At 56.6% G+C, this 24,466-nt stretch overlaps 9 protein-coding genes and 1 non-coding gene across 10 annotated transcripts; 6 read left to right on the top strand and 4 right to left on the bottom strand.

The window, feature by feature from the left end:
• Positions 1-3,228: 3,228 nt before the first annotated feature.
• Positions 3,229-4,918, top strand: B0T15DRAFT_509470 (Aft1 HRA domain-containing protein; the record flags this gene model as incomplete). Its single annotated transcript, XM_062867788.1, has 3 exons — positions 3,229-3,310; positions 3,403-4,537; positions 4,597-4,918. 3 exons carry the CDS (start codon positions 3,229-3,231, stop codon positions 4,916-4,918), a joined length of 1,539 nt encoding a protein of 512 aa, XP_062724856.1.
• A 25-nt stretch (positions 4,919-4,943) lies between these two features.
• On the top strand, positions 4,944-5,776 carry B0T15DRAFT_128764 (uncharacterized protein). The gene has a single exon (XM_062861725.1). The coding sequence runs from the start codon at positions 5,141-5,143 to the stop codon at positions 5,612-5,614; it is 474 nt and encodes a 157-aa protein (XP_062724857.1). The 5' UTR covers positions 4,944-5,140; the 3' UTR covers positions 5,615-5,776.
• A 432-nt stretch (positions 5,777-6,208) lies between these two features.
• On the top strand, positions 6,209-8,361 carry B0T15DRAFT_128810 (Mis12-Mtw1 protein family-domain-containing protein). The gene is made up of 3 exons (XM_062861726.1): positions 6,209-7,416; positions 7,494-7,665; positions 7,739-8,361. Exons 1-3 carry the CDS (start codon positions 6,330-6,332, stop codon positions 8,172-8,174), a joined length of 1,695 nt encoding a protein of 564 aa, XP_062724858.1. The 5' UTR covers positions 6,209-6,329; the 3' UTR covers positions 8,175-8,361.
• Positions 8,362-8,549: 188 nt separating this feature from the next.
• On the bottom strand, positions 8,550-9,826 carry B0T15DRAFT_526090 (Flavinator of succinate dehydrogenase-domain-containing protein). The gene is made up of 2 exons (XM_062868886.1): positions 9,437-9,826; positions 8,550-9,332 (listed from the first exon to the last, which is right to left on the bottom strand). Exons 1-2 carry the CDS (start codon positions 9,660-9,662, stop codon positions 8,851-8,853), a joined length of 708 nt encoding a protein of 235 aa, XP_062724859.1. The 5' UTR covers positions 9,663-9,826; the 3' UTR covers positions 8,550-8,850.
• B0T15DRAFT_412007 (emp24/gp25L/p24 family/GOLD-domain-containing protein) lies at positions 9,827-11,073 on the bottom strand. The gene is made up of 2 exons (XM_062865401.1): positions 10,649-11,073; positions 9,827-10,589 (listed from the first exon to the last, which is right to left on the bottom strand). Exons 1-2 carry the CDS (start codon positions 10,986-10,988, stop codon positions 10,267-10,269), a joined length of 663 nt encoding a protein of 220 aa, XP_062724860.1. The 5' UTR covers positions 10,989-11,073; the 3' UTR covers positions 9,827-10,266.
• A 169-nt stretch (positions 11,074-11,242) lies between these two features.
• Positions 11,243-12,226, top strand: B0T15DRAFT_500796 (U1 zinc finger-domain-containing protein). Its single transcript, XM_062867380.1, has 3 exons — positions 11,243-11,371; positions 11,438-11,545; positions 11,620-12,226. Exons 1-3 carry the CDS (start codon positions 11,362-11,364, stop codon positions 12,177-12,179), a joined length of 678 nt encoding a protein of 225 aa, XP_062724861.1. The 5' UTR covers positions 11,243-11,361; the 3' UTR covers positions 12,180-12,226.
• A 1,000-nt stretch (positions 12,227-13,226) lies between these two features.
• Positions 13,227-16,798, bottom strand: B0T15DRAFT_128829 (uncharacterized protein). The gene has a single exon (XM_062861727.1). The coding sequence runs from the start codon at positions 16,557-16,559 to the stop codon at positions 13,236-13,238; it is 3,324 nt and encodes a 1,107-aa protein (XP_062724862.1). The 5' UTR covers positions 16,560-16,798; the 3' UTR covers positions 13,227-13,235.
• Positions 16,799-18,661: 1,863 nt separating this feature from the next.
• B0T15DRAFT_t58 lies at positions 18,662-18,751 on the top strand. The gene has a single exon. It is a non-coding gene; the product is annotated as a tRNA-Pro (tRNA).
• A 1,077-nt stretch (positions 18,752-19,828) lies between these two features.
• On the top strand, positions 19,829-21,468 carry B0T15DRAFT_128945 (uncharacterized protein). The gene has a single exon (XM_062861729.1). It carries the CDS (start codon positions 20,179-20,181, stop codon positions 21,022-21,024), a length of 846 nt encoding a protein of 281 aa, XP_062724863.1. The 5' UTR covers positions 19,829-20,178; the 3' UTR covers positions 21,025-21,468.
• B0T15DRAFT_128871 (uncharacterized protein) lies at positions 21,216-22,255 on the bottom strand. The gene is made up of 2 exons (XM_062861728.1): positions 21,927-22,255; positions 21,216-21,864 (listed from the first exon to the last, which is right to left on the bottom strand). The coding sequence occupies exons 1-2, from the start codon at positions 22,166-22,168 to the stop codon at positions 21,408-21,410; spliced, it is 699 nt and encodes a 232-aa protein (XP_062724864.1). The 5' UTR covers positions 22,169-22,255; the 3' UTR covers positions 21,216-21,407.
• Between the last annotated feature and the right edge of the window lie 2,211 nt (positions 22,256-24,466).

Below are 24,466 nucleotides of genomic sequence, written 5' to 3' on the forward strand. Positions count from 1 at the left end.
GGGAAGGGCAGGAGATGGGAAGATGGGGGGAATTGCGAGATGCCCGGAGGTGGGAGACGGGAAATGCGGATGTAACGGAGCAGTTTTGCTAGTGTAGGACTGTAGTTTAGTACTAGTAGGTATACCGGCTTAATAATTAGTAAGAAGGGGGTATGGTGGGTGAAGCTTTGACCTACGGACCCGAGGGTTGAGCATCGAGATCGAGGGGAAGCCTTGGAGGAGGTGGTGCGCCCCGGGTTGGCACCAGCTAGTTAACGTCCGGGAGGGAGAGATATGCCACCTTGTCTTGTACACGGCCCTGAAGCTTCACACACAGCACATACACTACCCGCGATTGTGCAACGCTCTGTTTATTAGGTTCCTGTCCTTGGCACGGTGTCTACAGTATACGCTGGTAGTTGGTGTTGCGCGACGATCGTACAAGCTTTTGCAAATTACGTCGGCGGCTCTGCTCCAAGGAACATGGGCCTTGCGCCGGATCTGTGCCGCAAGATTCCACAAGATCTGCCCTTCCACGTTTTGGGAGTTGGGAGCACTGCCTCCCAGAGACCGGGACGGGCGGCTTGGTAACCGGATGCAGTATGCGACCCTACAGTAATAACCTACACGCGAAGACTGCGGGGTGTCTTCTGTCCTGTACTGTATCCGTGTACGGAATACGTAGGTACTCTCCACAGTGCGGAGTGAAAGCTGTTTTGTTAAGGAATCCCATCACCGAGTCTCGCGAGCACAGCAGAACTCAACATTGGTTGTGTTGTTGTACGCAATATCTATACACTAGTAGGCGCGCCAATTCTGCAACTCCAACGACCACAGGGCAGGTGCAATTGTAACCGTCTCAATAATAAACTCGGGGAGCCGGTCAGCTTTCCAATTTTGGCTCCCCACACCGTTGACAAGAATCCAAGCGTGGTTGGCCCGCATCTGCAGATGAAATGGCCCGGCCTGCATGAGCAAAGAAGCGAGCCGAGCCGGGAGTTCAACCCGAGGCGAATCCTTTGTTGACAAGCAAAAGGACATGGCAGTAGCCCTGGAAACACCTGCAACCGATCGAAACGAACCAAGTTTTGGTCTGGGTTATCTTTTTGAAGTTCAAGTTTGCCCTGCGGCAGCGGCTACACGTAAGCACTTGCAAGTCTATCAAACCTGGAAGCTTCCCGCTTGTCACTTGCCGACCTCGACAAAGTCGAAAACCCAGGCGCCCGTTGAGCCAAGTGAGGAGCCGTCCGTTGCCCTCGAAACCGCGCCAGGGCTAGTCAGTCATAAGGCCATATCTTCTTCGATGAATCGAGACAACCTGGAAATGCCCTCTTGAATTGTTGCACAATATGGCTACGGCAGGGTGCGAGGATATCCGTCATGTACTGTAAGCACTTGGCACATTCTTAGCGTACCGGTAGCCGTACGCCAAATCGTGGCTCTGATGATCCATTCAACCAATTCAAATCATTCACAGAAAGAGAAGTCGTCCATTTCCAACACGAATGGTGTACGAAGTACTACTGTGTATAAAAGTACCTAGGTACTGTACTTGTCACCGCGGAATTTTTAGAGTATGTAGCACCAGAGATTTGGGTTGAGACAACTTGGTGGGAGGATCCACCCCACAGTATGAAAACCGTTAAGCTTACATGATGCCCGTCGGAGACAGAACGGCCTGCCATTAGGTACCCCCCGGTATCCCCGGTTACGTCATCGCTGGAAGAAATCACACCCGCGCCGCATTGGCCAAGTCCTGAACAATCGCTTGGAGGGAATGGATGCAATGGCGATCTTTACATCTATGGTACTGTAGATCACGGATACCTGATTGCTCGCTCTATCTGATTTCTTCGTGATTTGCGTCCGCTCTGTCAAATTAATATATTATACTAAGAGAGAGAGCAGAAGTTGTTGATGTTTGCAGGGGTGCCAGGCGGGTGTGTACACTAATGCAACTGTCCGGGGCTCCGGTGGAAATGGAAAAGCGCCGGAAAAGGGCGCTTTTTGTCGAGTTGCACAGTGCGTGTGGGCGTTGCTGAACGGTGGGATAATGCGCTTAGCTTCGAATTAACATGATTGGTTCAGGTGCTGGATAGCAATTTGGTACACTACCTTGGTGTATGAAATCCGCCCATCAACACGGTATTGTTCAGCAGCGAATGGTTCATATATCCGGCAGCCGTGGGATGGGTTGCCCTTTTGCTTTTACATACTAGTAGTCTGTAAGACAGGATTTGCAGAGACCAATCCTCTTCATGTTAGAATCGACCCGAGCTGTCCCTCAACTGCACCCTGGTCGTGTGAGGAACAGCTTTTATAGCCGGAATAGCGCGCATGCATATCTGGTTCGATATTGGTAAAAGATTGAGGGCATCGCCAGCCATCATTGTCACTAAACGTAGCCGTCAAGGGATGCATGTACATAAAGAATCTGTTGATACTGATTTCGAGTGTCGGATGCAAGACCAAAGACTCATACTTCCTGCTGATGGTGGCCTGGTGGCCTCGTTGTGAGAGAACTTCCCCCTTTTCGGGAGCCGTTGCGGGACACGCATGCCCAGGAAATCTCGCACAGTACTGCGCACGGTGTGGACCCACAAGGTCCTTTCGAGGTGGTGATCAGGACAGGCGATTGGTGTAGGGAGAATGGAAACACGGCGTGCTTAGGCCTCTGGTGGTTTGTCGAGAGCATCTCGCGCTCTTGCGCTGGTACTCCGTGCAGGCTCAGGAGTCGAGTCGAGGCGAGACGATCTCAGGCGATATAACTACCGCGGAATGAGGAGCGAGTCTTCTGAAGATGACTTGCTTTGTAATTGGCGTCTGCCCTATGTACGCAGTACTAGTACCGTATGTACTGTACATCAACCCACAAACAACCCGATGGATCGAGCCTGGGCTGGCTGCTATTGACGCACGGACCAGGGTCCCACTGGGGCGACTCCATTACTTTTCATTCGACTTGCGCCATTCCCTTCCCAACGTCATACACTGACGTCGCTCCCCCGTTCTCGGTCTCGACTCTTCGCTTCTTCCACACCTTCCCACACAACGCATCCGGCCGCCTGCAAATTGCCGCCACACGTTAAGGTTGATCAGCGCAAACCGAAGCCTGCTATAACAGCAGTCCGGGCCTAATTTATGGGCGGTCGCTTCCCATTTTTTCCAATCCGTGACCTCATACTTCCCCATTCTCGTTTCCCGACTCGCCGCATCACAAGTGGTTGACGCAAGCTTTTCGTTGACATCATGGCGCCGCCCACGAGAGCCCGTGGTGGCGGAGAGTCCAAATCACCTGAACAATCGGGCAAGCCTTCCCCATCTAGCGAAGGTGAGCGCATCCACGTTTCTTTGGTCTGTTATGTTTTCAAGTTGCTGCATCCGATGTATAGAATATCGTTTCCAACCACGACTTTCTTGCAGATAAACAAGTGGATGGCAAGCGTGATGAGGCCTCAGTAAAAGCCGATGAAAAAACGACGACAGAACAGGCCAAACCGCTTGCTCCTCCTCCACGGCCAGGGCAGCAGCCAAATACAAACAGCCCTGACTATTTCAGCAACCCGGTTGGCGGCTCGCTCAGCCTGGAGCCCAATCCCTTTGAACAATCGTTCAGCGGTGCGCCCCCCGATACACCAGGAGGCGGCACCAAGCTGCCGTCCGTCGCGGCTCTTACGTCACCCTCAGCACTCCTCCCCGGTGGTGCCACGCCCTTCCCTTGGGGCTCCGACTCCCTGCGGACCGGCAACTTGAGCCCGGCCATGCTGGCCGGCCCCGCAGCTGACTATTTTGGGGATACGCAGCAACTCCGCGTCGGCTTCCCGACGCCGAATGAGTCGTCGTTGCGGACGGGGCTGACCCCCGGGGGCAGTGGGAGTATGTTCCCAGCCCCCAGCCCGAATGCGGGTCTCTTTGGAAGTGTCCCCGCCGCAACGCCGGGCACACTAGACTTCCATCGTACCGCCGTTTCGGCCGCCATCAAGCAGCGCGAGCAGTCGCAGGCTCTGCATCTCCCGCGCCCTGCGGCACCTACATCGCAGCCACAAGAGACAATTAGTGGCATAATACAACCGTCCAAGCCCGAATCGAAGTTCGATCCGCACGATAATGATGCGGCGAACGGTCTCTTCATGTTGGCACAAGGGCGGGGCGGCACTCAACCGCCGCCTCTTATTCACCCGCGGTATTCCGGGAATCCCAACAACCAAATCAACGGAGCTCCCTCACTCGCAGGTAGCTCGGTGAGGGCCGTAAGCGAGGCGAGCCCCGTTTCTGATGAGACTGAGCAGACGCGTCCCAATACGCGAGCCAGAGGGAAGCGTAGCTCGGGGAACGCAGCGACCACATCGCGGCGCAAAGCGGAGGATACGCAAACCAAAGCGCCAGCGGCCAAAAAATCGAAGACGAATAACGGGGCTGCGGGGGCGACAAATGGTCACGATAGTCACCATTCGGACGACAGCAACGATAACAACGGTGGCAAGGATGGTGCTTCCGGCAATGGGAAGTCTAAGATGACTGACGAAGAAAAACGAGCGAACTTCCTGGAGCGTAACAGGTACGTTTTGCCGGACAGGGCCTGTGCAACAATAATCACGCTGACATGTATTGTTACAGGGTCGCGGCGCTCAAGTGCCGGCAACGCAAGAAGCAGTGGCTCGCAAGCCTCCAGGCGAAGGTGGAGCAGTTTAGCCGCGAGAACGACGAGTTACATGGTACGGTCGCGGCGCTTCGCGAGGAGGTTGTTACTCTCAAAACGCTCCTAATGGCTCATAAAGACTGCCCGGTCACCCAACAGCAGGGGGCGTCACCAGCTTACATTCATCAGTTGGAGGCTGCGGCATTCAATGCGAACGCCATGAACGCTTTCGCCATTCAGGGCGGGCTGCAAAACCATCCTGTCATTCCCGGCCCGCCCATGGACCGGCGATTCTCTTAGAACGAGAATGGCCCTACATCGGCAGTGGCCACCGCTACCCAGCATTTGGAAGCGGCGCAGAACTTGCAGGCGGGTTTTGATCCCGCTATGGGCGGGAGTTACGCTACCTTGGCAGAGGCCACCGCCACCCAGGACTTTCAAGCGGCTTTTGATGCCGCTATCGAAGGACTAGGGAATGTGGGTGGTCAATACATGAGCCCACAGTAAGCCCGAAAAAGGCTGATGCAGCACTTGCTGCGTCCCCTCTCGGCATCATGGGCGTTCTCATGTTCTTTTTTTCCACTTTCAGTCATGTATCATCTTCGTTCGGTGGTTGCTGTTGAGGCTCGTTCCACCAGATTCGTTTTTGAAGGGAGGTTAAGGTTGTATAATAGTGCCGGGCCGGCCTCGGATCCAACATTCATCGGCGTCGAAGGCCACGGTTGGTCAGGGTTGGTGAGACGGTGCGTTCGGGTCGGCAGTTTTCCCTGCCGGCCCTTTCAGCATCCTTCCTCACCTTATATGTCTTCGGAACAAGGGAAGGCGGGGCACGACAAAATGGCGTATGGTGTGTTTCGGCCTTGTGCTTTTGGGTCGGCTTTGTTTTACGCTGCCTTTTCAAAGGGATGGATGACAGGAGGAAACCTGGAAAGGAGCAAGGACGGGCGTTGCGGAGGGAATTCTTTGAGTGAAGAGGTCGACGGGGAAATTCTTTGAGTGAGGAGGGTGGTTGATCAGTAGGTAGTAGCCATACTAGTACACGGAAATAATAGGCTACTGATCCCCTATGGAATTAACCTGCCATAGCACACCTTCACGATGCATGCCATCTGTGAGCTCTGCATAATCCATCACAATGTGCTAATAAGGGTCTTTAACATAATAGAAACTAGCGGAGATGATCAGTGAGTCGCATACTGTGATATAATGTTGAGCTGTAGCCTCGCAGCGAAGGTGGGGTCATCATAAGGTTTGGACGTGTGCCACTTGGTCCGAGCGTCTATGCTGCAACTGTTCTGCAAGTCGCGGATAAACAAACGGGGCGCAACTTCCCATCGCGGTTCCTGAGCCCGCTTCTCGGCACGTTCAGAAGACCAGGATCAATCGTCATCGCCAAAGCAGCATTACTTACGCGACACTTCTTCTTTTCCGGCCGAGTGCGCTTGGCGACTTACTCGAGCGGTAGATAACGCGAAGTATAATACGGCTGTTCGAACACGAATTGACGCGTCCACCGCTCGCCCATTCGGCCCACCGAAGGTCTCGCATTTGGCAATTCGAATTGCGGCGACGCGCAGGAGCAGTCTTTTGTATCGCTTCGCGCCCAGTCGCAGCAACGGAACTACCTCGGCGCCTGACCATTCGCTGCAAGACCTGACGCCCTACAAGCTGCCGCCACCGCATTCATGCGCCGACCGCCCCGCCGTCATCCATGACTACTCTCGTCCGGACTCGCCAGTCGCTACAAGTATTGAGCATGAGCAACCGGTCGGAACGACGCAGCAAACGCCTCGCGGGTACGTCGCTGCCCCTCCTACCGTCGCGAGCGTTACCGAGTAGCCAGGAACTGGACCCACAGCGGCAGCAGCAGCCAGCGGCGGGGACCAAGGGGAGAAAGCGGAAGGATGCTGATGCTGACTTGCCCTCCGCAGCCGCAGCAGTCTACGACGAGCAGGATGGTGACTTCTTGTTTACGCGGGGTTCAAAGAGGGCTAAGACCGTCCCAGCGGCCGGGGAGGAGCCAGAGATAGAGCCAGAGCCGACGCCAGCACCAGCCCCGGCAAAGAAGAGGGGGAGGCCGCCAAAGGCGGAAACAAGACGACGCGCCTCACCGCCAGCACCGGCGCCAGCATTACAACCACCACCTTCGCAATCCAGGCCAGCGGCAGCAACAGCAACAGCCACAACGAGGGGGAGGAGAGCGAAGAGGAAATCAAGTCTGGACCATGAGTCCGCGGCCCCACCACCACCACCACCACCACCACTAGAGGAAGAAGTAGCTGCGCCCAGATCCAAAGTGAGGCGAAAGGGACGCGAACCAACGGTCGAGAAGAGGACTCAGCCAAGGGGGGGTAGATCGGCGCAAGTGAATGGGGCGCATGAAGCGGAAGAGGAGGTAGGGGACGAAGACGATGGCGATCGACCAGAACTTCCGAGGCGCAAGGAAAGGACGCCACGGGCCGACCTACCTGTGCAATCTCAGTCCCAGGTCATCGCCTTACCTTTCAGCGATACGCCCATAATCAACCGCAACAAGGAATTCCGCAAGAAGGGCGGGGCAAGCGGCGGCCGGCGGAGCAGTTTGGGCATGCGCGGGCGGCGGGCTAGTTCGCTCATCGACAATGGGCATAACGCGCTCCCACACCGCGAGGTCGACCCGTCCGAGTTCTACAAGTACATCGCGGCGGATGGGCTAAGCGAACCGCGGCGGATGAAACAGCTGTTGATTTGGTGCGGGGAGAGGGCGCTTAGTGAAAAACCACCGCACGGAAAACCGGGGTCGAGTGCGGTTCTGGGGGGTAAGTTGACTGATGTGGTGGTGATTGCGAATGTTTGGGTGGAATGGAGACGGATGCTGACGGTTGTATTTCTGCAGCACGCGCTATTCAAGATCAGCTTCTCAGGGACTTTGGGGCGAGGTCAGAGTTCTCGGACTGGTTTGCGCGGGAAGATGCGCCCAAACCACCAGTGCCGGTAGTCCTACAACCCAATCCACGGAACGTCGACTACGACGCCAAGATCGCAGAGCTAGAGGCCAAGATTGAAAGGTATTCCTCACCTCCTGTCCCTCCTCTACTTTTACAGGTCGGTCATAATACGTTACTAAACTCCCCAATCTAGATTAAAAGCGCAAAAGAAGGCTTGGCAAGCCATCGCCGCCCCTCTCCCCACGCTAGAACCCCTATACCCAGATCCCTCCGACCCGCGCAAAGCACCCCTGCCAGATCCCGCCCTCCTCGACGAATCCGAAGCCAAGATCTTCTCCGCCCTCACCAGTCCAGACACGGCCTTCAGCTCCTTCAAGCGCCAGGTCCGCTCCCGTCTGCAGAACGTGCAGTCCGCGCTCGAGTTCAAGGTGGACCAGCTCGCCGACAGCGTGCACAAGCTCGACATGCGGGTCGTAACGGCGGGCCGGGAGGCGGACGCAGTGCTCAAACTCAGTGCCGCGAGGCTTAGGGAGCGCGAGGAGAGGGAGAAGGAGAAGGTCGGGACGAAGGAGGTACCGGTTATGGAGGTGCTGAGGAGTCTGGGCCGGATCCTACCGGAAGGGGGTTGAACTCTTATCTCTCTTTCAGGGGGATATATTCAAAACTGGGGGTTTGGCGCGTGCTTTCAATGAAAGAATGAATGGCATAATGATATCGCGGATTGCGTTGGTGTTCTCGGTTCTCGGGTTGCGGGGTTCGTTGCATATTGCTGCTGCTGATACTTTTGTTGCTGGGCATACCGCGGAGACTGGACTCCGTTTTTCTTTTACCCTCTTCGCTCTCGTAGGTATGGCGTGTGGCGTTTCGTTGAACGGCAAGGACGGGCGGAGGCGGCGGCGATGATGATGGTCAGGCTTCTGGTTCGGGCGGCATTCGAATAGGAAGATATCAAGGTCTCAACCACCTTCCCTAGGGGCATGGACAACGGACAGCATCATACCTATGTTTGATATTGATCGAGGTGTATCCCATCAAGTCGAGGGTCAAGCGCCCGGTTGCATGTTCCATGATGTGCTTTTCTCCTGGCCCATTTTCCATTTTGCCCTTTCCAAGCACCATACGGTACAGTCTTCTTGTGTTCCGTATACGTCCATCCACTCTAATGTACTAGTAGGTCATAGGTTTGCCCCGCCCCTGCTTTTACATACTACACATACCTCATCACGTACGATACAAACTCACAAATCATACATAACTTGCCCGGAACTCATACAACTCCCTTGAATAGCATACACCTTCAACCTTTCACATCTTATACTCCTCCAGCGGCGGCATGAACCCCATCCCACCATTCCCCTGCCCCCGCCTGCTCTCCACATGCGCCCTCAGCATCCGCAGTATCTCGCTGTCCCTCCACCGCGCCGGCACAGGCCGGTAGGCAGGCTTGAAGGTGCCCACCGTCTGCGCCCACTCGCCGGGGCGCGGGTGCGGTTGCGCGCCGGGGTCGTTTGATGACGTCGTCGTCGTCGTCCTCCCTTCGTCTTCCTCGTATCTTCCGGATGGCGATGGTTGTGTTTGTGATTTTCCTTCTGAGGTGGCAGCAGAAGAAGACGAAGACGAAGGGGGTTCGGCGTCCTGGGTGGCCCAGTAATAGATATCCCAATCGTTCTCGTCCAGGAAGAGGTCGTACTCGGCCAGCTGGGCTGGCGTCATGCGGGCGAGGTGGGCGGAGGCAAAGGTGGAGAGGAGCAGGTCGGATTCGAGCGTGCCGCGCTTGCGGGATTGGTCTGGATTTTTTTTTTATGGTTAACGGATTAGTTTGAGTGGAAGGGCGAGATAGAGGAAGGTAAAAGGGGACAAGTAGAAGGACGGGTGTTGGGGGTTTACGCACAGAGAAGCCGTGCGCGCATGGTGGAGGGGTCTTCGCCTACGCGGCGGAGGGGTTCGACCTTGAATTGGACGCCCTGTAACTCGCCTACTTCGAGGTCGTTTTGAGGTTTCGGTTGTGAGGACGAGCTTGACAAGCGCTGGGACACTAGCGGCAGGATGGCACGGAGGGGTTGGCGGGCGAGGGCGACGGCGGCGGCGCCGCGGGTCGCCGGGCGGAGGGCATTCATAATGGCTCGTTTGTTTGTTTGCTTTCCCGATGGATTGTGTTCTTCGGTTAGAGTCAAACAGAGCGTGATATGCGTTGCTGACAACGGTCGGGACTTGGGTTCTCAGCCAATTGCTGGTTGAAGCAGGTCAAAGATGGATTTGTAAACGGAGCCGATCTGCCGGCCGCCCCTTGGCAATGAATGTCGCTTGGCTGGGCCGAGGCCGAGACCGAAAAGCTGTGGATACCCCCGGCTGCCGGGTCTTGCCGGCCGGGGTTAATCGGGCCATGCCCGTTACGGATGCCCTTGACTGCGACAATCAGGAGCTCCCTACTAGTAGTAGAGAGCCAGGATCGATACAGGACAGTCTCAGAACCCATACATGTCCTGTTGAATTGCAAACCACAAATCTGGCCCCAGCACATCACTCATTCCTAAACAAACGTGGCTCGAGGTCCCAATACAGTGGATTTTCCTTCCGGCCACCTCCCCAAAAATACACCCAAGTACAGTACAGAGATCATAATTCCGTGCTTTCCCTGCGTAACAGCTCATGTAAAAACTCCTGCCCTTGTAAAGCCACAGTCTAGAACAAGTCGTCATCGTCTGCCCAGTCCCGGCTCCGTTAAATGAGATGCTTCGACCTGAAGTACGCCCGCAGGTACATGATCTGCCACGCCCACAGGGCGATCAGCAGGAACGTCGTGCCCAAACCGAACCACTTGACGCGTGTGTTGGTGCTCTCGTTGGTGTCGCGCAGCTTCTGCTCGCGGATGCGCAGGTAGTCCATCTCGTTGACGATCTCGGCCACCATCTCCTCGATGCGCCGCAGCTCCGTGTCGACCGGCTTCAGCTTCTCGGTCGCCTGGATAGCAGACCAGTCCTTGGCGTCGGCGCCAATGTCGATATCCAGCTCGATGTCCCGGAACGGGCGCTCGACGTAGCGGGCTGTCTATGTTAGTCTGGTAGACAGAATATTGGGGGAATACCCATGAGAGAAAACGCACAGCCCGTCAGGATATTCTCAAAGCACACGTCAAACGGGGCGTCGGCGTGCGAGGTGAAAACGGTGCGTTGCTCGCCGGCAATGTCCTTGGGCTTGCCGTACTCGTTCCCTGTGGCGTCCGTGATGTGCATGTTGAGCTGCATGCCGTCGCCCTTGTACCCGGAGACAATGGCCGTCACGACGACCAGCATGTCCTTGGAGACAAAGTTGCGGATGCATCGCCGCGAATGCTTGTCGTGGCCGCTGCCCGCCTGGATCTCGAACTTGAGCGCCTGTGAGCCGACTGCCAGCAGCAGGATCAGGCTGCAGACTTGCTGCAACAGCGATCGCGGACGCGCCATGGTCGCTGTGTCGCGTGTGGGAGGGTTTGGGTGCTAGTTACGGCGGAAAGCAGACGCTCCAGAAGCTGAGCTGCATGTCCTGGATTCCATCAAACGGCCAGCTGTCGCTTGCCCTGGCGGGTGTGGGGCAACTCTTCTCAAGCTCATCCAATCAATGAGACCCTTTTGTGCAGCTTTTGTGGGCCAGCCGCCAGCCTTGCCGCCCCACCCATCGCGTCCAATTCTCAGCCTCGGGAAACATGGCGTTCTTTTGTTCCTCGCCCATCTTCAAGCTCCTAGTCGAAAGAGAAACCTCTATCAAACCAACCATTTCCCATTGGACGCAACACCACATCGGCGCATCGCGATCCGTCGCGACAACAACACCATAAAGATGCCGAAGTGTAAGGCTTTCCCTTCACCCCGCCTGTTTCAAGGCTCCAAACGCGCTTGTCTAACCTCTGTCTCAGTCTTCTGCGACTACTGCGATGTCTACCTCACGCACGACTCCATGAGCGTGCGCAAGGCCCACAACAGCGGCCGCAACCACCTGCGCAACGTCGTGGATTACTACCAACGTATGTTGTCATCCCTCCATTCCTCACACACATCCGATCCATTCACTAACAAAAACATAATCCTCCCGCCACAGAAATCGGCCACGAAAAAGCCCAATCGGTAATCGACTCTATCACGGCGTCCTACACAGCCGAAGGCCAGGCCCACGCCAACCCGATGCTCCCGCACAACCAGCCCGGCGGCGGCAACTTCGGCCTCGGCCCAGGCGGCATGCCGCCGCCGCCCATGCCCGGCTTCCCCGGCGGGCCACCCCCTCCTTTCCCCGGCGGGATGCCGCCTCCCTTCCCGATCCCGGGCATGCCGGGCATGCCAGTCCCGCCACCATTCCCCGCTCCGCCAGGCGCCAGCCCCGTCGGTGCTGGTGGTGGGTTCCCGCCGCCGCCCTTCCCGCCCTCGGCCAGCCCCGCCGGGGCAGCAGGAGCGCCGCCTTTCCCGATCCCGCCCTTCCCGCCTGGTGGTCGCGGTGCTGGTAATGGGGCGCCGCTTCCGCCCTTTCCGGGTGCGTTCCCGCCGCCTGGTGCGCCCGGTGGCCTGCCTTTCCCGCCGCCTCCTGGTGGCGCCGGGTTCCCTCCGTTTCCGCCGCCGCCTGGGGGGTTTCCTGGTGGGCCTCCGGGGCAGGGCGACAAGCGATAGGCTCTTTGGGCGTTGATGGGGGTACGGAGTGCGAAGCTGGGTTGGGGGAGAGGGATGAGGGGGGATTCTTCTAAGTTCAAGGCTGTTGTTCTTAGTTTGGCTACGATGGGTAATCGGGGCCTCTTATCTGTCTTGTTCATTACGGGCGCAGGACGGCGTTCTGGTGGTCTTGTAATGGATTGTAAGAGCGGGGATCTATGACTTTGCTGCATTTTACGGCGCCGGAAAGAGGCGAAGTTCTCTGCCCTGTTGATACCGTGCCTCTCTTTCTTCGAGGTTTTGGAAGAAAAGATCCATACACGGAAAATAAAAAGGCATGTAGTGTTGATGAGCCAAGGATTGAGTTGCTACACTCCGCTTTTTGGACAGTTTATGAAAGATCCTGATGTTCCTCGCGGGTCCACTCATCATCAGTCTTTGGTGTAAACCGACCCCGAGAGAAACTAGACAACACGATACGGACGTCAGTAATGAGGACCACCAATATCTGTGTATACGTAGCCAAGCATATCTCCAGTGAACAAAATCACACATGTGTACCATCCTCTAGCTTTGTGGTATCTTCCTTCAGGTACCTATATAGAGAATACAGCGTTCTCAACCGTTCTACAAACGTACATACATTTCCAGTTTGTCATCACAAAAAGAAAAGAAACCGACATCTTCTCATATCCCATCATCGCCCCTCCCACCATTCCTGAGAAAGAAGTATACGAAACAGGATAGTGTCCTACAATCAGAAATCAGCTCGTAACACATCATATACCCCCCCCATAAACCCTTTCATGACCATGCCGCATATCTCATAAGACAACTTTTTGTGCCCTTCTCCGCTATACCCGGATAAAGTGTCAACCAGGGCTCGCTGAGCCGGCTGCGAGCATGGTCCTGCATGATCTCGTTATAGATATAAGAAGTGAAAAGGAGTCCTCAGAATCCGACATCCGTATAGACTTCCACGTTTCTGTCGTCTCCATAATAAACCCCTTCGAAATCGGGCGCCGTGAGAATGAGAATGTGGATCGCCGGACCGGGTGACGAGAATGGGCCACCAGCTCAACCCCGCCGCCGCTGTTCCTGCTGCTGCTGCTGCACATATAGTGCGTCCCGGTCGCGCGAGCTATTCCGCTTGATCACATCGCCCACGCCATCCCGGACCTCCTTTGGTCCACTGATCATCCTGCGCAGCTCCTGCGTGCGCTTCTCCCTCCGCCGCTCACTCAGCCGGCGGGGGAAATTGATCCGGTCGCCCAGGGTCGGCAGAAACCCGGTTCCTTGCTTGCCTGGTTCGGAGGGACCGGGAGCGGGGCCGGGACCGCGGCCCATCCTCGCCTTTAGGCTAAGAGATCGCCACAGCCGGGTATATGGCCGCTCGGTGTGGCCGCTCTGCTGTTCTTGCGCAAGCGAGGTGTACGGCCGTCCGTCCTCCAGCGGCAGCCGAGTCAGGGATTCCATGCTGCGCCGGAACTTCATCACCCGCAGGTTACCGCTGGGCGTGCGGCGGATGGTTCGCCGATCTGGCGAATCTTCCGCTGTTGCAGGGTAGTATTCGTCATAGCGGTCGTCTCGGAGCGGCAAGATGGCAAAGGTCCGCTTGATGCGAGCACTCAAGCTACGGTGGGGTGCAGATGGGCGGTTGTCGATAGGCGGATACCGATAGGTCCGCTCCTCTGGGTCCTCGTCTTCGTCATCATAACTGCCCTCGGAGCTCTCGTCGTCGTCCGCGTACGTGGGCCTCCACCAGGGGTGAAGTCGTGACTCGTCCGCGGGCACATCGTCTGCGGTGGAGGGCCTCTTCAGTCTGGGCCGCTCGTCATCTCGACTCCTGACATTCCTTGACAGAGAAAACGTCCGGGTGAGCAGCCCGACAGGCCGAGCAGGAGACGGCCCGTAATGCGACGTTGTCCGGCGAGTCAAGGCCTGCCTAAGAAGCGACAGGCTGCGTTTTGGCTTCCTCTCGGTCATCTCATAGTAATTACCCAGCTGCTTTTGTTTCTCGATTGCCGGCGTAAGACCTGACGGCGTAGCGGGAATGAAATTGATGGCCGGGGGTTGAGGAGGTTGTGGAGGCGCCCTTGGGTTCCTGAGCGGAGAGTCAACGTCATCCACGGAGAACTGCTGAGGGGGTGTGGCAGGAGCCCCGCCGTATACGCCGGTTGCTTTGACTACCGGAATGTCGGGAGTGGATGGCTTAGGCTGCTCCAGGGAAGCGCTCTCTGACGGCTTGGCGAGATTGTTGACGACGACGACGGATTTGCTCTGGTGCGGATAGATGTTGACGGCCATGGCCTCGGAGACCTCGGCATGTGACGTCCCAGCCGTTTCCACCGACGCAACCGAGAAAGGTGTGTTCTGCACGGACAGCCTCTTCCCGAAGAAGGGGTCCCCATCTCGATCGACCCCGAGGCCGCCTTGCTCCTCACGCTCACGGTCAGACGGCGCGGCTGGGTCACGCTCGCGTTCTGTGGCACGCCGTACCAGCACCGCAGGCTGCATTCCCTCAACTGCAACGGTTGTGGATGAGTGGTCTGCTCCACTTTGACCGTGCGACACGTCCGCGTCCGTAGGCGGCTGAGCGCGATTACAGAGTTTGTCGAGCTCTCGACTGGCCTTCTGCAAAGCTTGATGCGCTTGCTGCGCGTGCAGCATATTGTGGGCTCTCAAGCTCTCCGCCGTCAGTGAACCGGTCCTCGACGCGTTTCTGCTAGTAGGCGCCGATAGGGACGACGATCGAGCAGGGATCACCGGAGGAAAGTCCATCGTCCGCTCATCGCCACGTTGAGACCCGTCAGATTCGGAAAAGGCCCTGCTGCGACGCGTCGGCCTGTCGAAGTGAGGGACATGCTCCCTGCTCTTTGATGGCAGTGAGGCCGGAACGGAACTGAGACTCTGAGACCTTCGACTACTCGTTGACCGCAGCGACGGTGACTTACTAGACTTGACGGACGACCGGCGGTCAGGAATCACGACAACCGGCACCCCGCCATGCTTCCACACTTCGCGGCGGGCTTTGCGACTGGAGATCGAGTTGAACGTAGCAGTCGAAGCGTGGCTGTCGCGCGCGGTGTCACGCACAGCTTCACCCGCCTTCGCGACCGATGCTGAGTGACCTTCTCGCTGACCATCGACGGCTGGTGAGACGGACGTTACGGCAGAACTCGATGGGGATATTTCTGAACTTGAATCCCGCAGAGCGCTATGCTTCCTCACATGCCGCAACGTCTTCTGTCGATGGGGTGCTGTGTCCACGAGGACGGCTTCCACGACCGTCGAGGCAGTCGACCTTGTCGATATGACCGAGGACCGCTTGACGTCGATGCTGCTGGATGACTCAGAGTTCGAAGGCGCAGCCTGGGTCGCTAACTTCTCAGAAACGGCCCTGCGGGCAGGATGACGGACTGGGATCTCCGGTAGGGTCGTGGAACGGAGTGCTTTGGTGGCGTTGGTTGGTTCCACCGTTGTGTTGTCAATGATTTCTTCTCTGCGGAACCTCGTTGGGCGACCTGGTCGTTGTTTTCTGATGGTTACATTCCTCATGAGATCGTAGTTCCACTCCTCATCCAGCCCGTTGACTCCTGCCTCGCGTCTCCCCCATTCTCCGTCAAACTTATCGAACTCCGGTACTGTCCTCGTCGTCGCATGGTCCTTGGGGCTTGGATCTAGCCCTAGTCCTAAACCTAGACCTACAGGCAGAGATTTACCCCTTGCTTCTCCGTTGACTTGACGAACGGTACTCCGCAATGTGTTGGCCGACGGCAATGCCGGCCGCACCGTAGACCTCCCATCATCGTCATCGGATGAATAGGGGTTCTCCGGCGCGGTTCTGAACGACTCGGCCGCCGAATCTGTCGTGAGCTTCGACGAATTCCGGTCGGTTATCGGCGGGCGGCGCGGGACTTGGCTGGCGGCCGGGCCTGGAGGTGTCCTATCAGGCGTTAAATTTGGGGTTGGCGGAGTCTGCTGGTTGATAGGAGTAGTTGGAGGGCGCGATCCGACATTCTCCCCGCTGCGCGAAGGGCTGCCGGCGTGTACCGCGGCCACCGTGTCAGCAGGATGGCTTGCCGACGATGTCCGCGAATGCGCCGGCGGCGTCGGCGGCGGTTCGGGCCCTCTTGCCACTTGGCTCACCCGCTGACGACCGTGAGTGCTCGCACCGGCCGGGACTCCGTTTTGTGGCAACGGCCTGTCGCTCGCGGGGCCAGATCTCTCCGGGCCTGACCGTCGCAGGTCCTCCTTCCGAGGATGTGGGAGAACTTTATGCTTCTTGAACATGCGCGGCTGGCTTCCTAGGCCGTCCGCATCCAAGCCAAAACCGTGGTTCGCGCGGGGCGGCGAGCCCACGGTGGGTAGTGAGACCCTACGGTCGTCACGTACTGCCATTTTGAAGCGAACAAGGCCAATGAACGATCTCGAGGTAACGTCGCAAATAACCACTTCTCTTCTCCAACCGAAGATTAGTGATGCAGGGAAATCCCTCGCATATTGTTGGACGCGTAGCGGAGTCGCAATCAGCAAGTCGGCGGGCGCTGCGGCGACGACAACGCAAGCTTTGTTGATTGTGCTATTTGGAAACACCCCGCCGGGTCCCAACGTTGCGAAGAGCACCGAGTCGGGGCCGAGTCACATTCGAAGAATCACCGGCAGCCTATCTGAGACATGGACAAGTGGCAGTCAAATGCTGAGTGGCTGCGATGAGCTAGGTTGTGCTGCGGATCGGATCAACGCTGGCACAAGTGGCAGGAACGGCTGGTGTCGTGGATCGATCTGGCGCGAGAACGACCCTCGTCGATTCTCGAGTGGCTCCCGGCTGCGACTAATCACCGATCATGCCGTCACCAGGGTGTCGACAACTGGCTGCTAGTAGATTGCTGTCCCGCGAACAGCAAGCTTTTGGAGCATCATGAAGAGGCTGGCGCCTTTTTCGTGCGGTGGGCTGGGCACATGAGAAAAGATGGAAGGCGCGGGGTTGCAGAAGATGGCGCAGCCTCTAACAATGCGATTTTCTCGATGAAAGACGATGGAACCGGAGGAGGAGGGCAGCAAGCAGCCACTCGGCGAGGTCAATGGCCGGCCGAGGAAGCCTGGACTGACGCACCGAAGGGGACCCATCCCGGAGCTGCGGGCTGGGATTGGCCAGGCCCTGATGCACCGTAAAATAGCGGGCTGGGACTTCCCAGTGGGAAGGGGCTTGGGGGATTCCGTAATCACCTTCTGTGCAGAGTCGCACCTTCCCTCGCGCACAGCGGGTGGGGGACCGCAATGCAGTCCTGCAGATCGAGTCCGAGTCCTCTCACATTGTTCGTTCGTCTCCGAGTCCATCGCAGGAAGCTAAGCTTCCGCCATCGTCGTCACTTTCACCGACCCAGTTTCAGAAGACGTGTTGTTGCCTCGGAAGTCAGGTGCCTGCATAAGCTCGGTAAACCGTTAGCATGCACTCTTTCCTATCTCACTCGAGCTCATAGACGCCAGGTCTGTGGTGGCGTCGAGAGACTACTGACTTAGGTAGTTACCTACCGAGCAATTTCACGGCACATTCAGACCGGACTTCGCCAGCACAAGTCTAGGTGCATTTTCTGCGCGTTCAGCTGCGGACCGAATCAATTCAGGAGGCTGGTCTCGACACACTGCAAGCCTTGCATCACTCGGGCGAATCAGCCACAGACCGTTCAAGCATACTGGGTGATATTGCAGCGGCCGCACGGCGGCTCACTTTGGGGTCCTGGCTGGAGACGTGGCCTACTACGGAGGAGTTACACTACGCCGTGGCTATTCAGTTTGTTCCCTTGATCCGATGTTGCTGTGTCAGAAACACGTCTCTGACGCCGCAGACCTTGGTGACTTAGTCCTCATTCCCGCTTTTCTCCAATTCGCTTTACAGAGACCATTCACCCCCGGTTAATCGCTCAGTGAGCTAGTTAGATCTTCAGTATCTGGTTGATTGATTCGAAATGCATACCCTTGTCTGAAAGCCACGTGTCATGCTTGGTCGATTTGTCTTTTGTCCCGGTGAAGCACAATTCTCTCCCGGTGAAGCAACGGATCCCGGAGCCTGTGGGCCCCGATGATAGTCTCGGCCCGGGCCCGAAGTCGATCACCGAACAACACCCGGATTTTTGTTGATCGTTACATTCTAGGAGATCGACCTTTCCGCCGTCGGCACCGTTGGAACAGCTCGTTTCCCTATCATTAAGTTCATGTTTCATTATAGTTGTCGCCGGAAGATCAAGTGAGACGACCTGTACGACAAGCAATCAACCTGGAAACGTCCGAAACACTCTCTCTACGGTAGCTGGTTGGCCTGTAGTCACGGCGCCAAAATCCGTATACCAGGCTTGTCAAAGTTCCGCCTCATCACCCTCTTCTTAATATCCATAATACAGTGCTCTGCAGATAGTTAGAACTTCACTGATTGTCAGCATAGAGTCCCATTCTCAAGCGGATCTTACGGCCGTCGACCTCAAGATCCACTGCTTCAAGTTTCAGGGCCGCTGGTCTAGTGGTATGATTCTCGCTTAGGGTTCCAACCCGAGCATTTCTGCGAGAGGTCCCGGGTTCGATCCCCGGGTGGCCCCTGAAAAAGTATCTGCTTTTGCCCCGTGGTTTATTTTTACCGTCTGCGGAGCATGCCTGCACTCTGAAGAGAAGAGCCAAAAGTTGTTTAATGTTGTGGCCAGTGCCCAGCCTTTTTTTTGCCTTTACTACCCTAGGTGTGCATTGCAGCTTTAACAATACCTTTTATGCCGCGGGCGGAAGCTTGTGAAGGCGTACTGCTGCACTCGGGAGTGTCAAAGTTATCTAGGTATACGGAGATAGTTCCAAGGAAGAGCCTCCTTTTCTCTTTTTCCAGGCACATGTCTCTCCAGAACACAGTCGATTGATCTATTTCAGCTCAACAGCCGATATATTCTGTCTTCCACGAGAGGGTTCGAGAGGTTCAGTTCAATTGACTAACCATTACTGCAGGATTAGGGTCCTTCTAGTAATCAGGAAAGCCAAGAACGCTCAAAGTCCAGATGACGTCGTGTTCTATTTCGAGCTCTCCCCCCCGACGGAACTCGACGACATGCCCCTGTTGATGATCTTCGACGCTTGCATCGAGATTGACTTCCGACAGAGCATTATACACTCGGCAGTCCCAAGCGTGTGGCTCCTGCAAGGCACCCGCAACACCGCGGTGGTATGCAACGATGTTGAACGTGCCAAATCAGCTGTGGGGAGTTTCCCGTCGGGCCGTCATGCCTCATACCAACGACAACGAACGGGTCCGCGACAATAGTTACCGTGCACAAATAATCCATCCGATGGCCGATCACATGAAGTCAATTCTTGACTTCGCTACCACAATCAGCTACGGGTCTCGCAATACGTCACCAGACTTTTTGGGGGAGTTGCCTTCTTTGTCCCACGCGTGACTCCGAGTCGGCGGGCCGAATCCGAAAACGGCAAAATCACGGCAGAATACGAGCCATGTGCTTTGAGCTTCAATAGCTCCCACCTCAGCCACTTCCAACGTTACCATTGTTCTCTCTCGGACGCACCGCTTAGGAACCCAACTCTTGCCACCGCTGACGGAGTAACCGGTAACTTGTAAGTCCTCGTCTACAGAATAGTACTCGCTAACCGGTTCCTCGCCGGGAGTTCGTCTGGTATCTTGTGCAACACGAGATACGGTCCGCCGTGGTTCTGTGATGGCGTGCCGCCGACTCGATACCGTTTGCGGGGTTGAGCTACCTTTGTTGCGACGTTGACTATGACTTCAGAGCATGCAGATTCAGGCAGTAGCCGAGACAGCTCCCGAATATAAAACGATGCTTCCCTTCCGGATGTCCTAGATGGTTGGTGCCGCGCTTGTGTTTGCCATCGTCAGTCCACCGTGTGTTGTCGGGTCGCTCGTTCTATATAACACTCGCTTTCAACTTTAGCCTTTAACTACTAGTAGTATCACTCACTTGTTACCACGAAGCAACACTGCAAGCAGTCATCGATCGCCACGCACATCATGAAGACCACCTCTCTCTTCAGTGCCGTGTTGGCCACGGCCGCTGTCGCCAGCGCCCAGGCCTCGTACCAAGACGGCAAGTACGTCTGCGCGCAGGTGAACGCGGCCTACTGTGCCGGTGACTCGCTGGGCACCGACATCATCATCCGCTGCAACGGCACGGCGGGACAGCCGGGCCGCTGCAGCAACAATCTTGTGGGCGTTCCGCCCCTCGGCACCTCCGGCGGCGGCCGGTGCTGGCAGAGCTCGCCGACCGCGGGCGACGCCGCCTGCGAGAAGAACTGCGTCGTCTACGCGTCCAAGGGCACCTTCACCCTGCCCACCAGCGTCTGCAAGCCCACCTACACTGCGACTTCCACCGTGACTGCCACCTCAACCTCCACGTCCACCACCACCTCCCACTCGGCCTCGCACTCCTCATCCCCTTTAAGCACGTCCTCCGTGCCGCCAACCACGAATTCGACCACCACCACCACCAAAACAAGGACCGCCACACACACGGCCAGCCATTCCACTAGCAGCGTGACGAGCAAGCCGTGGAGCAACTCGACGACAACCCTCACGACCATCATCACCACCGTCACCACCGACTGCCCGACGACGGCGACGACCAACCCGCCCGTGACCCACCCGCCCAAGCCAACCATCACCACGACGCCGGTGCTGCCGCCCTACCCGCCTCATCATCACACCAACTCCACGCGGACGGTGACGCCGACGGGCACGGCTACCGGCACCGGTGGTGGCAACCCGCCTGTGGCGACCGGTGGTGCGGCGGCGAGCGGTGGTGGTGGTGGCGCTGCGGCAATGGTTGTTTTTGCTGGGTTTGCGGCTGTTTTGCTTTGATTTACCAGGTAGTAGTAGTAACTTAGGAAATGGGTTGGGGGTTTTCTGACAAGTTTTGGCGAGGCGTCTGGGACTCTGGAAAGGGGGGGTTGATTTGATTGGGGTTTTCAGGTTAGTGTTACGGGTATGAGGGCGGGTTACAATGTCTGTGATGCTGCACGGTGTTATTGTTAATGAAGGGATGGAGGACTCATGTGGGATGTATGGAGGATGGGAACTTATCGGGAGTCACTTGGGATCTTGATAGGGGCGCTTTAGGAACAGAGGCTCTACAACTACCTATGTTGATCAGATAGGGGTCAAAGTAGTAATACCTAATCCATTCACAACACCAGGGGTATCACCACCGCCAACTTACAGCCTACAGGAACAGGACATATATATCACCTCCCCCCTGCCCCCTCCACCCCACGCGACGAGAAAGCGAACCCAACCTCCTCCCTCCACCAACCCTGAAACACCCTCAACCTCTCACCCCTCACCCTCGCCAGCTCCCTGCCGACAGCCGTCTTCATCATGCCCTCCAACCGGACCAGCTTCTCGTCGACATGCTCCATGCTCCCGTCCATGCTGCGGCCCGTCGTCCTGGCCCCGCCAAACGTGAACATGCGGCCGATCCCCACCGCGCCGATGGCGTCCAGCCGGTCGGCGTCCTGCACGACGGCCAGCTCCGGGTGGGCGTGGATGAGCGAAGCCACGCGCGCCGGGTCTCGGATTTCGGCCGAGTAGCTCACGCCGAGGCAGATCGTCTGGATTTTGGTGGCCAGTGCTGCGGGGCAGGCGTGGGATTGTAAGACGGTTGAGATGAGGGTTGCGGAGTCTTCGTTTGGTTTTAGGTATCTGTGTGTGGTTTTTTATGAGTATTTTGAGTGTAATGAAATTTCTGTTTTATTTTTATTTACTTGTGATCGCCGACGTCGTGGAGCAGAGCGGCGAGGTAGATGGTGCGCAGGTCGAGCGTCGACCGGAAGGACGGGTCCGAGTGGGTGTAGATGTGGTGCGCCAGGGAGACGACGCGCTCGATGTGGTCCCAGCTGTGGGAGGCGTCGTAGTGGCTCATGTAATCTTTGACATAGGCCGTAATGGACTGCACTAGAGGGTCGTCTGCGAAGGCGTCCATGGCGGTGGGAGTCGGGTCGGACATGGTCGTGGCGCGTTTAGGCGAGTGAGGAGTTGCTCTCACTCATCAATCTTATTACAGCTGCTGTCGATGTCGATGTCGAAGACTTGAAGTTGAACGGGACCCACTATCTCCAAGTGGGTCTACGTTAAGGCAGCAGCGGGAGGTCAAGTTCTTCGAGGATAGATAATTCGCTTGGTTAATGAATTACATAGAATCCCTCGTTGATACCAACTGCGAGGGTGGAAGCAATGGTGTCCACTCTGTCCAATCTTTCTTCCCCCATACGGCGTTCTGGCCTCTGTGTCGAATAAGCCTCAGCTCCGGATTGAGATGACCCGGTATGGTTGTAGCTCTGCTGAGGAGAACTCATTCTATGCTAGTAGTATTTATGCTTAGAAGCTAAGATTCCTATAGAGGAGCATGGAGTCCTCCTCAGCACCTCTTGAAGAAGCAACCGCAGATCCTCGATACCGCACCGGCCAACGCCCCAGCAACCAGTCTCCATGAACCCTGCTATGCTCACGCAGCGTCTGTCGCGGGTCTACGAGGACGATTCTGGTTACCTCGTAACTGGACACGTGCTAGAGCAAGGGAAACGACATAATATGCCAGTTGGTCTAGTTAGGTAGCTGTCAGTCCAGACTCCTACTAGCATGTTCTGAGTGTCAAGATCCATGTCGTGGTTCAGGGGGTATAGGGCGTCGATGTTACTTTCGAATTGTGCTGGACGATCCGTTAAAGACTAGAACACTCTTCGGCAATCGACTCTCAGCAATCCAGTCCTGTCCCCCCTGGAAAGGTCGGCCGTGAAATAACGTCCATCCAGCCCTCGGGATCATTCCCGATATGTACGCTGTGGTCGTTGCTTTGCAGTATGAGGGAACTAAGTAGTACTCTCCTCAGGCAGGTCGTAAATCGGCAACAGGCACTTTGGAGGTCCACTCTTCGGCATCAGCTTGGACCGGAAATCTACCTGAGAAATCCACCTAAGGTAGTGTTTCTATGGACGTTCACCACTTGGCAACCTATCCCTTGTGAATTGCTAGTCCTGCTACCCAGGGTCGACATAACGTTTCGGAGAATTGGAGGAGACCGTTAGAGCTAAACCATCCAGCCCGTAATACCGGCGTAAGGAGTCTCAAGGATGTAGAGTGTACAGTACTACAGTCGAAGTGAGTGTTCGGATTGCGGCCGGGCTCGGATCGTCGGAATCGACGGAATAGCCACCGGCGTGCTCGTTCCGGCGACGTGTAGTAAGCCGATTGCGAACAAACAGCCGCGATTCGAAGGAATGTTGGCGAGCTTGGCTGGTCCTAAACGCGGAAGGTGGGAACTTACGGCGGCTATCGTGGGCACAGACATCAGAATGGTCGTGGTCTAGAGACAGATGGGCAGCCATTGAGGCGCAACAAGGTGAACGTTACTGCAGTGGGCATTCCGGTATCACGCAGCTGCATCTCGGACAGGGAACAGGCTGGCTCTCACCTTCCTCGACACCTCATTCCACCACAGGTAAAAGTTGTGATCACGTCGCCTCCTGACATACCCGCCGAAGCTAACTTAGTGGCATGCAATGCAGCAGGCTGACAAAGTCCGATGCGGCAATAACTCGATCAAGTAGGTAACGGAACGGCTGACAGCGCAAGTAGGCCAGCCTCGGGCGGGGCAGAAGAAGCGCGAGGTCTTGCTGATTCGGTCGAGCTGAAGTGGAGAAGTCTTGTGAGCGAACGTAGGGTGTCATGCATTCGGCGATCGAGTTGAATAGTACTCCCGAGGGGGTTGGCGAGAGTAACGGACAGCCTGCAATCATACCTACGTCGGTGCTCTTTACCTGGTAAGTTCCATGGCGCACCGTATGTACACTTGCGGCGTTCTTGCTATGAGAGCCCGGTATATCGACCACTAGAGCATATTCGTGTGATTGGCCTCTGACTGCTCGGTCCGGGCCGATGACGAAGTGCTCTTTTCAAGTCTTCCAGCGCTCCTACTGAGAGGGGCAGCAGCGCCATGCCCACCGTCCCGTTGACCGATTCACCGTAACGATAGTGGACGGAAAAGCAAGACCGGCACTATCGATACTCGACCCAATACGCGGCCATCCTGCCCACATGGGCCAATGCAGCTTGCAGCAGGGTGCATGAAGAGGGTCGTACGCTGATGCTGCAGGTCGACTTGCTCCGATGACAACCCCGCATAGGAAGAAGCCGCTCAGAAGAGGGAGGACCGTCCGGTGCAGGCACCAGCACAGTGAAGGTCCGCACGCATCGCTTCCAACGCCATGGATAGGTTGAGCTGGCGAAGACGACCTCATCTGCCTTT

Source organism: Chaetomium strumarium (assembly GCF_033439665.1).
Source record: "Chaetomium strumarium strain CBS 333.67 chromosome Unknown B0T15scaffold_2, whole genome shotgun sequence".
Taxonomy (NCBI): Eukaryota; Fungi; Ascomycota; class Sordariomycetes; order Sordariales; family Chaetomiaceae; genus Chaetomium; species Chaetomium strumarium.